General features: G+C 40.7%; 1 protein-coding gene across 8 annotated transcripts in view; it reads left to right on the top strand.

Annotated features, from left to right (window-relative positions):
* Positions 1-15,352, top strand: part of ctnnd2b (catenin (cadherin-associated protein), delta 2b) — a 160,999-nt gene that overhangs the window by 71,190 nt on the left and 74,457 nt on the right. For all 8 annotated transcript variants that reach the window (XM_032566244.1, XM_032566242.1, XM_032566246.1 and 5 more), the window contains 2 exons: positions 9,595-9,629; positions 12,057-12,173. In XM_032566244.1, the coding sequence (XP_032422135.1) occupies positions 9,595-9,629; positions 12,057-12,173 (152 nt within the window). The remainder of the gene's footprint in view (positions 1-9,594; positions 9,630-12,056; positions 12,174-15,352) is intronic.

The raw sequence follows: 15,352 nt of genomic DNA, 5'->3' as shown, positions 1-15,352 counted from the left end.
CAAACAGTTGCCAACCTTATTTGAAAGTATAAGGTTCTTCGGACAGTAAATATTTCAGACAGGACAAACTCCTGCCTAAGGTCAGTGGGCTGTTAGCGATCAGTTGTGCGCTTTTGGTGGATAATTAATGTAACAAGGAGCAGAAAGCTGAGGTCGTTGTTTTTCCCTACATCCAGCCAGAGTTTGCGCAGCATGTTCTGGTACTGCTGAAAGGAAAACGTAACCCGGTTCTGATCACATGGACATAATCAATTCTGTGCGCATCACGGTGACGGCAGTGTCAGGTTCATGGATTTGAGATATGGAGTGATTTAGAAAAAAATAATAATTTTTTAAACGCAGAAAAAACAGAGCAAAAATGAGAAAAATTAGAACGAAACAGAGACTCTTCTGAGTTTAAATTAATAACGACATTTATTATGGTGCGTCAGATCCGCTGCGTTTCACCTTTGAGTGACGTTTAATTTCATATTCAAAATATTTAAAGGTAGCTTGAATATTAATATTTATATTAAATGCCTCCTTAAGACAATTGAACAGGGCTGTATCTAGGAAGTTTTTAAAGAGGGCTAAAAGGGGGCCAGTGATGATCTCGGGGTGTTACACCAAAATAATGTTTAAAGTACACTGTAAAATATGCAAATGTCACCACAATACCCTCAAATAGATACTAATCTGAGCAACACCAGTAAATTGTCCTACATGCTTCAAAAATGTCCGCTAGTATTAAAAAATGATCTGTGACACAAACATTTTTTTTTTTTTTTTGCAAACAACAGCTAAATTGCAGTTTGGAGTCCACACTTTAGCTGCTGCAGCTCGTATAAACTTTTAAGCCAATAGCAAAACGGGGGCTTTTTTGCAAAACATCTTTAAGCTAAGATATGATATGCTATAACTTTATCAATCCCCCACAGGTGAAATTAGAGTTGACACAGCAGACATTTACAGGTTGCTTGAGTGACTTATTAGCTGTTAAATATCTCACTGTCAAGCTGTGTTCGGCGCTTGTTGGGAAAACAACATGTGGCTGATTCGTAAAGGCAGAGAGGTTCTGGTAAAGTCCGGAGAAGGAGACGTATACACGGGCTCTCAGCTGTTGATTGTATTAAGGAGAGGTGCTGAGCCAGTTCAGGCTTTCATTGCCTTTATAACATTATTATCCCGACTCCATTGTGCTAATCTGCTTCTGCTGTAGCCAGACCAGACTTTGTTGTTCTTAAAAAAAAAACCTCACATCGGACCGTTTTCGTACCGATTATCCTATCTTCGGTCCGTTGATTCCTCCGTGTCAATGTGAAGTGAGACTTCCCTACCGCAGCCTGACAACCGACCTCATTTTCAATGTTAGCATAACTGTGTTTTCTGGCACCAGAAGCAGACATCGCTGCCAATTTCCATCATTATGTATAAAGCCGGGTAATTGATGGCCAAAGGAAGTCAGAAAAATGAATGTTGATGAGGTTTTCGGGATGTAAAAAGAAAAGGACTAGCTTTGAGCTTTTCGTCTTTTAACATCGACACTTTTTCTTTTTTTTTTCCTTTCATGTTAATTCAGACTTATTTGCATCCTTCGAAGATGCTTTAAAAGTGCAGCATCAGTAGCCGTGACGGCGTGAATCAAAGAGGCGAGAGACAGAGCCGACTACAAATATTGCTACTGACAGCCGGCGATTTGTGCCAAATTAACATCACGCAAAAATGATTTACAATTTTAGTCCGCAGTAGAAGTTTCTCAGTTTCTCTGAGCGTTTGCATGTTATTTCGACGCAGCCTCTGCAAGACGACCCCTATTAAATTAAAGCAGACCGTGCTTTAGCTTATGAATCTGTTGACTCAACCTGAGCCACCGTTGGATGCCTCCCCACGGCCAGAACCGGCCTCGCGTTCCCTTTTCAGGGTGGCTCCGTTATCTCTCGCCCTCTTTCTACAAGAGGGTCGGCCCTCGTGGTCAGCGCAGATAACAGATAATATGGAAGGCATTGAAAAAGATGGATTATACGGACGGGGGTTGGGGATGTGTTTATTGGGTGGATAAAATGACAGGGTTTTCATCGCTATCTCTGGCATTCGCTCTTTTAAGCCCCTCTTGTCGGATTCAGCAGAGCTCTCGTCTCTTTTGTTCTCTCTGGCCATCATATTCAGCCTCTGCAGTGTTTACTTCTTTTTCTATTATATCATATTACCCTCATCCCTCCCTCCCTCCTATCATTCTCTACCTTTATGTGCCTCTTTTGTTCTGTTTGTGTCTGTATCATATTTCTCCCCTCCATCTCGCTCCTCTCGTTCTCTGACCGCTCTCCTGTTTTTGTCGCCCTTCAGTGGAGCAGGCCGGAGTGCAGTGGTTCAATTTGTAATGTTACCTATGGAATAAGAATGGCACAAATTTTTTTTTTTATAAAAATGTGTCCTTTTTCGTGGAGCTGAAAATATGAGGTCAGAGTGTACAACTGGGAGTTCATCATTATTTGGAATGGCTCTTTCACACGTTCAATTATCCTACTGAAAATATCAAGCGGGGCTTTTAACTGGGGATGGTAACCGTGCACCGGGGCAGTAATGGAGACTTTTTTTTTTTTTTTACCTTACTCGTATGCTTGATTGGAGTCTCATTTCCTTCTTGACGTCAACGCGTCCTCTTTCTCCAGAGGCGGCGCAGTCTAGTGGAGCCATTTTGTAGAAAGGTGGCATTTAGGTGGGGCTTTTATGCGCTTTCCAAATTTTGTGAGCTGCAACCGTGTGGGTTAAAATTTGATTCTGGCCAAAATTGGAATCCACAAATATAGACACTTGCTTTTCTTGCTTATGAAAGGCATTTGTAAAAGTAATCGCAGGGTAATTTTTTTTTCCTAATTTTGTCACATTTATATGTTAGATTCACAAACCACTGATTTAGGTTCATACATAATAAACAGGGAGTTTGATTTTAGTGCGTGTTCACATGATGGCCTCATGTGGCTCCTTTAGTTTTGTCAGCCTGACAACAATGATTGGAATCTCCCGTTCTACCACATTCCTAAAGGCTAATTCACACTGAAAGATTTTCATGCCAATTTTTCTCCTTCTGACAATCTTAAAAACATCCAGATTGTCATGATGGCTCTTAAGATCCATCCATCCATCCTTTTTCTAACACCCTTGTCCCTAGTGGGTCGGGAGGTGCTGGTTCCTATCTCCAGCAAACGTTCCGGGCGAGAGGCGGGGTTCACTCTGGACAGGTCGCCAGTCTGTCGCAGGGCAACACAGAGACAGACAGGACACACAACCATGCACACACACACTTACACCTAGGGAGAATTTAGAAAAACCAATTAACCTGACAGTCATGTTTTTGGACTGTGGGAGGGAGCCGGAGTACCCGGAGAGAACCCACACATGCACAGGGAGAACATGCAAACTCCATGCAGAAAGACCCCAGGCCGGGAATCGAACCCAGGACCTTCTTGCTGCAAGGCAACAGTGCTGGATTTGCAAGTCTGCAATTTTAAAACCTTGCTGCATGAACCAGGGATGAGAAGCTCTATGTGGTTCCATAAGACGTGTTCCTCCAGTGGTCATCTGAGAGGAGGCAGTTGAAACCCTGGACAGTTCGCCTGTTCATCATCACAGGGCAACACTCAAATTTTAACCCTGGAGCTTCTTACTGCAGCTCAACATATTTAAATCAAAGCTTTCACTTTGTTTTCCTGATTCCGTTGAAGCACATGCAATAAACTGCTTGCACTGTGGCTTTGAATAGTGACAGACAGGAACAGTTAATTACCTCATCCTAATTTACTTATCAGTTCTTAGGAAATGAGGACAGAGCTTCTCTTAGTATGACTTTCACACTCGAGGGAAGGTTTGTCCAATGTTATCATCCCATTTTAACAAGGTCAGTCGCTTCAGCTCTGAGGGGAGAAAAAAGAAGAAAAAAACAGCTGGAGGCACTTTGAGGATAATCCAGTATTGTTGCCAAGCAGTTTAACAGCATGCTGTCCCTTCTTTTTTTTCCCCAGCTTCAGATTATGGTGCCGTTCGTTACGCAATATGTCAGTGTTTTCAGTAAGGGTCACAACAAATTCATGTCATTCTCGTCTTTTCTGTTTTCTTTCTGCATGTGCCCTCCCCCACTCCTCCCTCTCCTTTCACACGCAAACAGAGGCTCACTCACACACTCTGCCCCCAAAAGCTGCACTACATCTTTAGCAGTGATGAGGTGCTGTGGCGTGGAGTGACCTGCGGCACGAGAACTGATCACGTTGTCAATTAGTCCTCTGTTGTTCCGCTAATGACTCTGTCAGGCTCTATTGATGCTTCAAAAAGATTCGCAGGTATTGGGAGGAGAGAGAGAGAGAAAAAAAACGAAAAAGAAAACTGACTCTGTGTCTGGGGTCAATAGGCCAGTGAGTCGTTTCAGTCTGGTGAGGACTGATTGGGTTTACAGTGGGGTGAGACGTTGACGTTTCTACAGGGTCGAGCTGGTGTGTGGTGAGGCAGGTTGACTTGCTGGATGATTTCCAAAGGGTGTAGAGGTTTCCCCATCTCCCTCAGTGGGATGTCCCACATGTTCCCTCTGTTTGAACTCACAAAGCAGAATTTTAATTCCAAGACCTGAAGCTTCTCGGTGACCTATTTACTCAGATCTGGGTCTATGTTGTGACACCATGCAATAAAGAGGTGTGTTACTGCATACTCTAGTATGAATTCAATACTTTGTATTTAAGTTTGAGATATAAAATGTTTGACTTTTAAGTGTGTTTGTGTTTTTCCTTTGAATTATTTTGCTCAAACCTAAAGGTGCAGGTCTCTACAAAATACGTTATTTACATATTAATATGATTTGTGTAAATTTTTTCTAAATAAAGTAGTTTGGGAGCAAATTGAAGCAAAATCTTCTCCGAGGCAGTGTGGAGAAACTGCAATGCCAAAAATTTGAAGGGATGTGCATAAGACTGACATTACACTTAACAATGATTTAACACCTGTCATGAACGTGAAGGAGTCTTTATGAATGTTTACAACTGTTGTCATGAAGTGTCATTCGGTAAATGATGACACTTTTAATGCAAAGTTGCGTTAAAAGTCCATTAAAAGTGTCAACTTTACATTATTAGGTCAATAATTACAGTTTTAATACAAAGTTCTATAAAAATCTGCATTAAAAAGTCAATTAAAAGTGTCAACTTTGCATTAAAAAGAAAAGTGTCATTTAAAAAATTCACAAAGGAATCTGAAACTAAAGTTTAGATTTTACCAGGCTAGTATAGATCCGATACTGATATCGACTCGGTATCGATATTATCGATATCCTGGATCGATCCGTCCACTTGTGCTGCACAAAAGTGTTTACATCTCTTGAGCTTTTCCACATAAGTAATTAATAACTGCATTGTGTAAGGGAACCATACTAACACGGTTTTCAAAAATGTTTCTATATAAGGAAATTTGAAAAGTATTTTATGCATTTGTGTTAAGATCCACTCTGATACCCCTAAATAAAATGCAGATGATCACCTTTACCTCATTGTAATCATGCGCTAAATGATTACATTTAACGCATGATTAATGCGGTAAATGTGATTTAGCGCATTAATTACATTTAGTTACATTTAATTAATGTAATTAATCATCAATCTGGTCTTTATGAAAGTGTGGCAATAAAAAAAAAAAAACATTGCTGACAGAATTTGGGGTCAGTTTTGAGTCCTGATTTTTACATACGCTCTCCATCCGATCTGACTCAACCTGATCTGTGCTTTTCAAAAAACAAAAAGAGCAAAAATCTTAGCCTCTTCATGTTGCAAAGCCAGAAGAGACGATGTATGTGCAGCAAGAGGTTCTTTGACAAATTGTTGCCTTTGGTGCTACATACCGAAGTAGGACAGACTCTTTTAGATTCTCATTTATTAAAAATTTTAATATCTATGCATTCTTTTTTATTGCACTTTGCAATTATGGACTTTTTTGTGCTGTTGTACATGAGATCCCTATAGAGGACACTGAAACTTGTGGAACTGCACTGAAAATGCAGAAGCTGAGTCGGTCTGACCAAATAATAAATAGAAGGAAACGGTGTTTTTTACCTGGAAATTAAACTTTTACTCCAGATTGAAACCACCTGTAACTAATGTGATGTATTGTGTGTTCTTCATGTCTCCCTTTTCCAAAAAAAGCCTTTTTAGGTTTTCCCCTCCTGTTCTCTCCCCTCCCCTTAAGCCGTTTATCTTTCCCTCTGTGTGTGAACAGATTCCTCCTATTTCTCCGTTTTTCACTGGACTGTTTTTGTTCCCCACTTCAGCCGCCTCACTACATGCAACTACTTGATGTTAACAACATTTGGCCTCCTTCCTCACAGTTTGCAGCGAGGTGTCCGCACAAGCGCTCATGCTGCATTCGGTCGTTGCTCGGTCTCCCACCGGCTGCTGGGAAATAACAGGCGCTCGCCACCACCGAGGCAACGTTTTGACACCAGCAGACAGACGGGACCGGCCTGTCCTTCGCTGAGAAAACGGCCTCTCTCGCAGAGTTAGCGTAGCTACCTCACAGAAAGCAGACTGGCGATAATAATCCTACTTCCAGCCGGCTCTGTTTGTCTGCCGTAAACACGCTCCCGTTTTAAAAGACTTTAGGATTTGGCCGTTTCTGTAACGCGCCGTTCGTCCGCCTCACAGCTTGTGTTTGTACACATGTCAGGGCGCGTCTCTGGTTATAACAATGCCTGATGAATGAGGGGCCGCCATGCTGGCTGAGGGCTCCATTAACACGTGCTGCTCGGCTACTCGCCGCAGTCCGTCACACTCTGCATACACGCATACGCAGCGGAGGCAATCAGTGGGGTGATTTAACGGCTTCTGGTCTCTGTTTACGGCTAGTCGATGGAGTTTGTCATTTTAGGTCTTTCGTTTTCGGTCGGGCAGCAGAACAGACGAGAGACAACACGACTGCCGACGTTGCAGTTGTGAAATTTGTTGCTTGCGAAGGTGTTGTTAAACCCTTGTGCCAGGGAAAGATTTAGGGGGAATGGGTTAGAGGTAGCTAAAAAAAATGTAAATAGAATTTCAATTTTACCACAATTTTCCAAAAGTCTTTGTGGCGTATTTGTCAAAATCATGAGGAAATCTTTGCTCAATTATTGAAAATTTCTTTCCCATCTGAAGACACGGCCCCTCTTAAAGGGTTCTAACCAACACATATTGACTACCACATCTGGCATTCCCCATCACATAGACCTAACAGAGCTTTTTTTTCACACTCACTTTCCACGTGCCAACCATCCCCTTATTGTCCAAGAATCCGCGCATTAACTTACTTGACCAGTCCCAGCGCAAAACGTTTTGTCTCAGAAACATTTTCTCAGTTCTCAGTTTGATGAGACTCTATAACCCTTCATCATTAAACCAGCTCCAGTGCTAAAGAGGCACCTTTTTTATGTGTTTTCACCACTAGAAGCTTTGATGCTAAAAAACCTGCACTTGTCAGGAGGTATGGTCTGGCTTGTGGAGACCAGTGACCCGTGAAATCATTGTGGACAGGACAGTTTCCTTTTAAATAACTTTTTAAAATGTCACCAATACTGAAAATAGCTTCTTTTTTTTTGAGTTTTGACTCAGTTACAACTTCCACACTGATGACACTGAAGATTGTTGTTGTAGATCTGATACCACCCTCATTGGTAAACATTTGAGGTTTCATCAATAAAGCTAAAATTTGATGATTCTGGCAAGCAACTAACTTGCGGAGCTAAAATTGGGAAGCTAAGCTTGGTGCGTTGCATGGTGTAGAGATGGTTACGCCCGTTTAGGGAGGTTATGAGTCCTAATCCAGACTCCAGGACTCTAGCATGCCTTCCCCTCTTCTCTTGCTGATTATTTTCTGTCAGATATGCTGTAAATAAAGGCCACTGGTGCCAGAAAAACCTTTAAATTGGATATCTTCCATATTTCGGCAAAGTTTTAAATTGAACACGGTTCAAGGCAACTTTAAACTGTTTACTTTGCCAGGACGGCGTGTAGATATCGACACCGAAAGAATTCATCAACAGAGTTATGAGCTGTGTGTTTAATGTTAGATATGAATGCTGCACTTTTATGTTTACATTTCTCCATATCTCGTATTTATAGTTTCCTCTACTGATATTTTTCCACTACCATTACCTTTTTTTTGTCTGTTTTTGTTCTCATTCCTCTGAAACCTTTTCTAAGACAAAACTGTTCTTAGACAAACGTGCTTCAATAAGAAAAAAAAAAAGAATTTTAATCAGTCTCTTTATTGTTTTAATAAGTGCACCCATGTTATTAAATGCCATTCCCAATTGGCAGCACACTTCAGATGACTTTAAAAAATGTCAGTTTAGAAGGTTTCAAATATTTACTTTACTCTGGCAACGTAATGTTATTCCTAGTTAATTTCAGTGTAGTTCTATTAAATTTGGATGAAAATAGTCAATTTAAAAAGGCTACATTGTCATGTTTGAAGCTGCACGCTTGACCCACATGGAGAGACACAAATAGGAGATGGAAAATAACTCAGATAAATAAAGTTTATTTTTTCAAACATAAATATTTGGTGTGGTATGTGATATGTCTTGGGGCCACGGGATAAGAATCGTCCCTTGGCCCCCTGCCTTCGTGCTGAAGGCAGGGGGAATGTTGAACTGAAAAAAACTAGTTCAGGAACGAGCTTACTGGGTGAGGTGAGGTTCGTCCGCTGGGGGGAAACTGAGGTTGGGGTACTGGAGCCTGGAAAGCTGATGGGAGGAGGAGGAGTCCGATCCGGGGTCCGATTGCTGGAGGATTCTCTGAGGTCGCAGATGGGAGAGTCGTTGGAGGGCGGGCAGGTAGTCAGACTGTCTGCAGGGCAGGGGTCTCAAACTCCAGTCCTCGAGGGCCGCAGTCCTGCAACTTTTAGATGTGCCTCTGCTGCACCACAGCTGAATAGAATAATTAAATTATTAGCAAGGCTGGGAGAACTGATCTACACAAGCAGGAGGTAATTAAGCCATTTCATTCCATTGTTTTGTACCTGTGGCACATCTAAAAACTGTAGGTCTGCGGCCCTCGAGGACTGGAGTTTGAGACCCCTGCTGTAGGGTGAGGAGCAGGAATTGGCCAGTTTAGATTGTATGCCCGGACTTTCTTCAGCGGAGGTTCTTGGGTCTCGGTTTTGAACGCGGGCTTCACAAGGGGTACTTCTCCACGGCACCACGAGAGGTATTCCTGCAAGCAGAAATATAAAGATAGATTCAGGTTGCTGGGAGCAAGGATGAAAACACAGAGGACTAAGCTCAGGGGGCTCAGAGTACCATTAGAGGTTAGCACTCAAGCCCTGGAGAACCGGCCGCCCGCACCGCTTATGCTGGCGGTGACGATGCCGATTACGCGCAGGTGCGCGGGAACCACCCTCCAACAGACCGCAACCTCATGGTACCTCCTGGTGGAAAAAAACAAAAGAAAGCTCCCCACAAGACCAGACTCCAGCACCCTACATACAGTACATACCTGACCGAATACTGCAGCATTTCAGTACAGATATCACACTGACATCCAGTGCAATAGCAATTAAAGTTGAGCACATTTCTAACCCAGTTTTGTTTTTATTGTTTGTGTCTTGCAGCTCCGCAGATGAGAAGTTTCGCTGGAACAACCAAGGTAATCTAAAATGTTGCAATATATGTTTTCGAATCGTACATTTCTTCCTGCATTTCACCTCTTGTAAAAGCCAAGTAAAACTCAGCAAATAGTCCACGGCCCTTATTCGCATGGGGCGTGCGTCACACAAGTGGCAGACAGAATCAATGGGCCTCCAGATCATTTAAAAGTCAAATGAAAACACCTCACCGAGCTTGACCACTTTTCTGACAGTGTTTTAGTTGGAAAAGGAAAAAAAAGAAAAAAAAAGAAACATGCTTGACACTTGGGTCAGTCTTCCTGCCTCTTTGTCAGCCTTGCTCAGATCTATAGGATGTGGAGAGCAGATTGATTAGTTGAGTGCGCACTGGGTGACCTCTGCCAACAAAGAGGTGGCTAACACAACGATCCCAGAGGTTTTGTGGTGAAGACTTTCACTGTCCGGCCTGCTGTTCTCTAGCTTGACCACTCAGCCAGAGACGGACTCGGTTTGTTCCACAATAAACCCATCTGCACTCCAATCAGACCCATAATCGTGTCATCGCTCACAAATCATTGAAAAGTTGAAAAAAAAATGCATATATAACATTTGTTTGGATAAGGTCGTTATGACATTTCTGATCATCTCTACACTTAAGCTTAATAAAGCTAAAGTCCACAACCTGCTGCTGCTCTTTATGCTTTTAGTTGTGCAAATATTATATTTGTTATAATAAAAAAGCCCGAGGAGTTCCTCAAGGTCTCTTTTTTTCCCCCCCTTATATTTTAATATTGTGTTATTTTTATCTATAAGGAACTAAATGGTTGTGGTTTAAAATGCATTCTGGAAGCCAAACACTGAAATGTGCAGACATTTCAAATGACAGCTAAAAACATGACTATTTACGGCAGCTGTAGCATAAAGGTAAAAAATTATTCCACTGTCGTATGGTATGTATGGTATCGTATCTTCTATCTCACTGTATCTTATCTTGGCTATTTTTTTGTTTCCAATTAGATTTTAAATTCCTCTTTCTGTACAGCTTAAATTTTACTACAATATATGACTGCTTTGTTTTTAGTGTAACTTTCTCTGTGTCTGTGCTCCATTTTTTTTCTCTCCCTTTAAAGCACGTTGCTCACAAATAAATCAGCCTTGCTTCAATTCAATGAAACATCGCAGTCAGTCCTGAAAGTGTTTTTTTTTTTGCCTATAGAGACGGAGGCTTCGGCCTGCAAAGGCATCACTTGAAGTTAATAAAATAGGCCTCCTAAATCCTCCCACTAAGGCCGCTACTATTAACGTTCTCCTTCCATCTCTGTAAGAGATTAATGCTGCCGCTAAGACTCATTTGTAAGCTTTTATCTTCCTTGGCAGCCGTCTCTAACTGGAAAACACTGGCCGTGCCATCAGCCGCTGTCTGACAGACAAACGGCTCGTATCTCAGTACAACGCGGACCTCAGTCCCGTAAGATTTGTTGCTAAATGATCAGCTTTTTACCCTTGACCTACTGGGTTTATGATGGCAGTGTTAAGGAAAATTCTTTACAGATTTCTTCAGTTTTTGCTCTTTTGTCAAACTTCCACGTATATGATCAAACGACATTTTAACTTCAGACAAAGATAACCTTAGAAATTACAAACGTAGTCAAATGGTGGTTACATTTATTAAGGACAAAGACAATAACAGTTATGGGAAAAAGTAATTACCCTTAGCTGGTTGTGTCAACCTTGAATGATCATCAAGAATTTGCAATGACAACCAATCACTTTGACTTTGCTATTTTTTTAGTAAGGTTTTTTTTTCCAAACCACATTTATGTCAGGTGTTTTTAACAAAGCAAAAATAATCAATTGCACCGCCTCAATTCTGCTTGAGAGAAAAGTTTAAGATATTTTGAATTGAACATTTTTTGAAAAGCTATTTAAAAAGTAACACTTGTCTGAATGCATTCTCAAAACTATGCCCTATACCTGTTTTTAAATATATATATACTGTATATATATATATATATATATATATATATATATATATATATTACTTTATAGAAGTCTTGTTTGCAATGGAGCCAAAAAAAGAAAAACAAATGATTGCCTGGTTGTAAACTTGAAAAGTTCATTGAGGCTGCTGTATTATTACACTGTTTTGGTTTTTAACATTAATGTGACTTTTCTGTGTTTTCATCCAAATGTGTCTGATGTTCTTCATTTTTTAGTCTGAAATTATTAGTCGGTTATTTATTGTCACACCCACGGTTACTAAATTAACATCTAGTTGTTATTAAAACCTTAAGATCTTTTTTGGAACATAACCTGGGATTTCATGGATTTAGAACTCACACTAGGTGAAAAATATGCCAAGTACGCTCAGGTGAAATCCAGGAGTGCTTCTGTAATCACCTTTAGAAATCTTAACATAGATGAAGACAGATCACTTATTGCCTTTTCACTGTTTTATGCACATGTAGATGGACAGAAGGACATAGAGGAGGAACTGACGACTGGCCTGGAGCTCGTAGACTCGTGCATCAGGTCGCTTCAAGAGTCCGGCATCTTGGACTCGCAGGACGCTTCTACAGGAGACAGTAAGATAAATTTTCTTACTGTCTTCTTTTCTTTTCTTAATAAATTTTTGCACTGCAAAAACAAAATCTTTCTAAGTACTTCTGGTCTAATTTATAGTGCAAATACGTTAATACACTTGAAATAAGGCCAAATTAACTCCTAGGTAACTTTTAAGTAAGAGAGAAGAGCTTGTTTTAAGGTAATAATTCCTTAATATTGATGAAAAAGGTTCTAGTTCCGCTAGTGGTGAAACTGGCAGACATTGTTCCCAGTGGAACAATTATCTGCCAGTGGAACAAAATTAAGAAATTGACTTAAAACAAACTCTTACATCTTGCTGAAAAGTTGCTTATAAGTTAGCTTTGTCTTATTTCTAGATATTTGCACTTGAAATGATCAAAAATACTTGGTAAGATTTTTTGTTTTTTAAGTGTGGAGATTGTGGCGGGGGTGGGGGGGGGGGTTCTGTACTGTCACCTCATTACGAATAGGTAAGTGTCATTGGGGATTTTTTTTTTTTTAAATATTGAAGAAACACATGAATTTACACAAATGGACACCAAATTATAAAAAGTGTCAATATCAGTGTCTTTGAGTGAACCCTGAACTCAATCCTAGAGAGAGTTTGTAAGCAGAACCCAAAAAGATGTGTGAGCATGGCGGCATGACACACAAGTTCTGTTTGTAGGAAGCTATCGTCACAAATCTGTAGCAGTACACCAGGAACATTTGACCCAAGTCAGACCATTTTTATTGCAATTATACCAAATACTAAGAAACTGTAAATAAACTTTTGAATTTGAAAAAGGAAAAGCAAAATTGTATTTTTGCATTTAGCAAATAGGAAGCTTTTTGGCTTATCCAAACAGACCTAAATCAGGGAAAGTTTATTCGGCTTTCATGTAATAATGTCAAGGATTAACGAGAAGTGTAAAAAAAATATTAAACTGTAGAAAGTAATAATGCTTATGGGAAAAAGAAAGTGCACCAATTTATCTACCAGCCCATTTATTTGCGCCGATTTCCTTAGTTTTGGTTGGCCGATATTTACATGTGAGGACGATTTGATCTACCTCAGCAAAGGTCTGAAAATTTACCACCGTTCTCTTCTGCTCTCCTGTGTGAAAGGTTTGACTGACAGGCCGGCCCACCAGATCACGTACCAACTCAGTGACTTTCTTCCTACATTTAGCGACATTTTGGACAAAAAATTGATATTGGCCAAAATCGGAATTGACAAGTCAGGCTTTTTAAATCTCAGTCATCGACGATCAGCCAGAAAACTGCAATCGGTGCACCGCTAATTCTCACATTGAGCTAATAGAAATAATTTTGGCAATCCTTACACCTTGAAAACAGGAAAAGGTCATCTGTCTTTTTTAGCCAGAGAGACTATACAGTATATACTGTATATAAAACATTTCAGCATCCATTCTCTTTTGCAATTTTCACACACATTCCTGCACTATGGTGGCTTGATAAACTGCAGCTGAGCAAAGCCGCGTTAGAAGTTGCCGGTAGGCTCATGGGGGGGGGCATAAAAACACGGGTAGTTTTAAATCCGCCACGCAGCGATGTCATGAAAACAGACACGCTCACTGAGATCCCGAACCGCTCCCTGCGCCTTCCCTCTGTGATCTCCCTGCGCTCGGTCCTGGAGATGATACCCGTGTCTTCGCTACACTCGACCCTTGTGGGGGTGAGGTAGCTGTCAGAAGACACGCAGCGCTGTGCCAGTAGCTGGATATGCTAATCCATCCTCGCTGAGATGTCAGCTGGCCTGCTGTTTGCAGAGCGGAGAGGAGAGGCAAACACACAAATATGTGGCTACTGTACTCTGCAAAAGCTCTGGGGGAAAAAAAGACGTGTGTGTGTGTGCACACTAACAGTGGGAAATGCATACTTCTGCACTGAAGGCACCACAGACGGGTGTAGAGTCCTGCAGTGGTTGCCATTAGATACGTATATCACCATGCACCAAATACTGGTACCAGAAAATCTGCTTGATATTTATAATGTTCACATAACAGTTATGTAACTCACCACCTGATTTATCCCAGAAGTAGACGGATGAAGGAGAGTGAAGGTACAGACCGGACGTAAACGGACAGAAAGATGGTGAATGGAGGGAAAAAAGAAAAAGCAAAGCCGAGCTAAAATGTTGCTTATTTGCTTTATTTGTACCAACGATGCAAATATGCCTGAGCAGTTTGTCAAAGTCAGAAGAGTCGTCTCTGAAATGAGGTGCAAGTTTTAAGGTTTTTAAAGTGCTGATTTTCCCTAAACAGCAAACAAGCTGCGCCAACCGAGGCTCACGATTAAACGCTAATCTCTACGTTTTGTTTACATGGTACCGAACAGGAATGTTTTATTTTACATCTGCTCACTTCAGCCTGGTCAGAGTTCTGAGACCGATTTCTGGTAGCTGTTTTTTCTTTTGTTTTAAAACCAATTTTAGCTGGTGGTGCGTCGCTACGACGAGTTAATATTATTCATTAAACGGGAAGTGACTATCGTTTTTAAACAAGTACAAAGTGATTTCAGTTTTTTTACAATCAGTCAGCTCTACTGGCTGCCAGTGTAAGACTAGAAAATGTAGTTTCTTACCTTAGACAAATCAAATGTCCATAAAAGACAAAAGTTGGAAGCTGGATAGCTCAAAAACATGAAACTGAACTTTGTTGTGCTCTTCTGAAGTCCCAGTCCCTGTTCAAAGGTAGCGGCATAAACAGCTGACATATTCAGTTCGGTTTTGTTTTTTTAATTAACTGTTTTCATATATAGTCAAATATCACCCTAGGCTATTTGGTAAGGAAAACAAATCCAGTAGAGATACAGAAATATAGAGACAAATCAGTCCACTCATACAGACGTACACAAAGTCAAGTACTTACATTCCAGCTGGAAACCGGTTGTAAAGCAATGTATTCAAGTTGAACTTAAAATGCTAGTTGATAAAAGGTTTATTTCTAAAGAGTTGTATATCTGTAGAAAGTAACTTTATTCCAAATAGCATCTTCCTCTTTTTTCTCTCCTGGATTTCGTCCGAGAACAGCGGTTCTTACCAACCGATGGTTTAAAATAATCGGAGAAGTCACCAAAATTAAGCCCATTTTAATATAAGTTTCTCTAGAATCTAAAACGATGCATTAAATCAGTTTGCATCCATTGCAACATAAAATAGCATAAAATACAACCT

Source organism: Xiphophorus hellerii, chromosome 6 (assembly GCF_003331165.1).
Source record: "Xiphophorus hellerii strain 12219 chromosome 6, Xiphophorus_hellerii-4.1, whole genome shotgun sequence".
NCBI lineage: Eukaryota > Metazoa > Chordata > Actinopteri > Cyprinodontiformes > Poeciliidae > Xiphophorus > Xiphophorus hellerii.
Note: the sequence above shows the minus strand (reverse complement) of the source record. Positions and strands in the feature narration are given on the sequence as shown.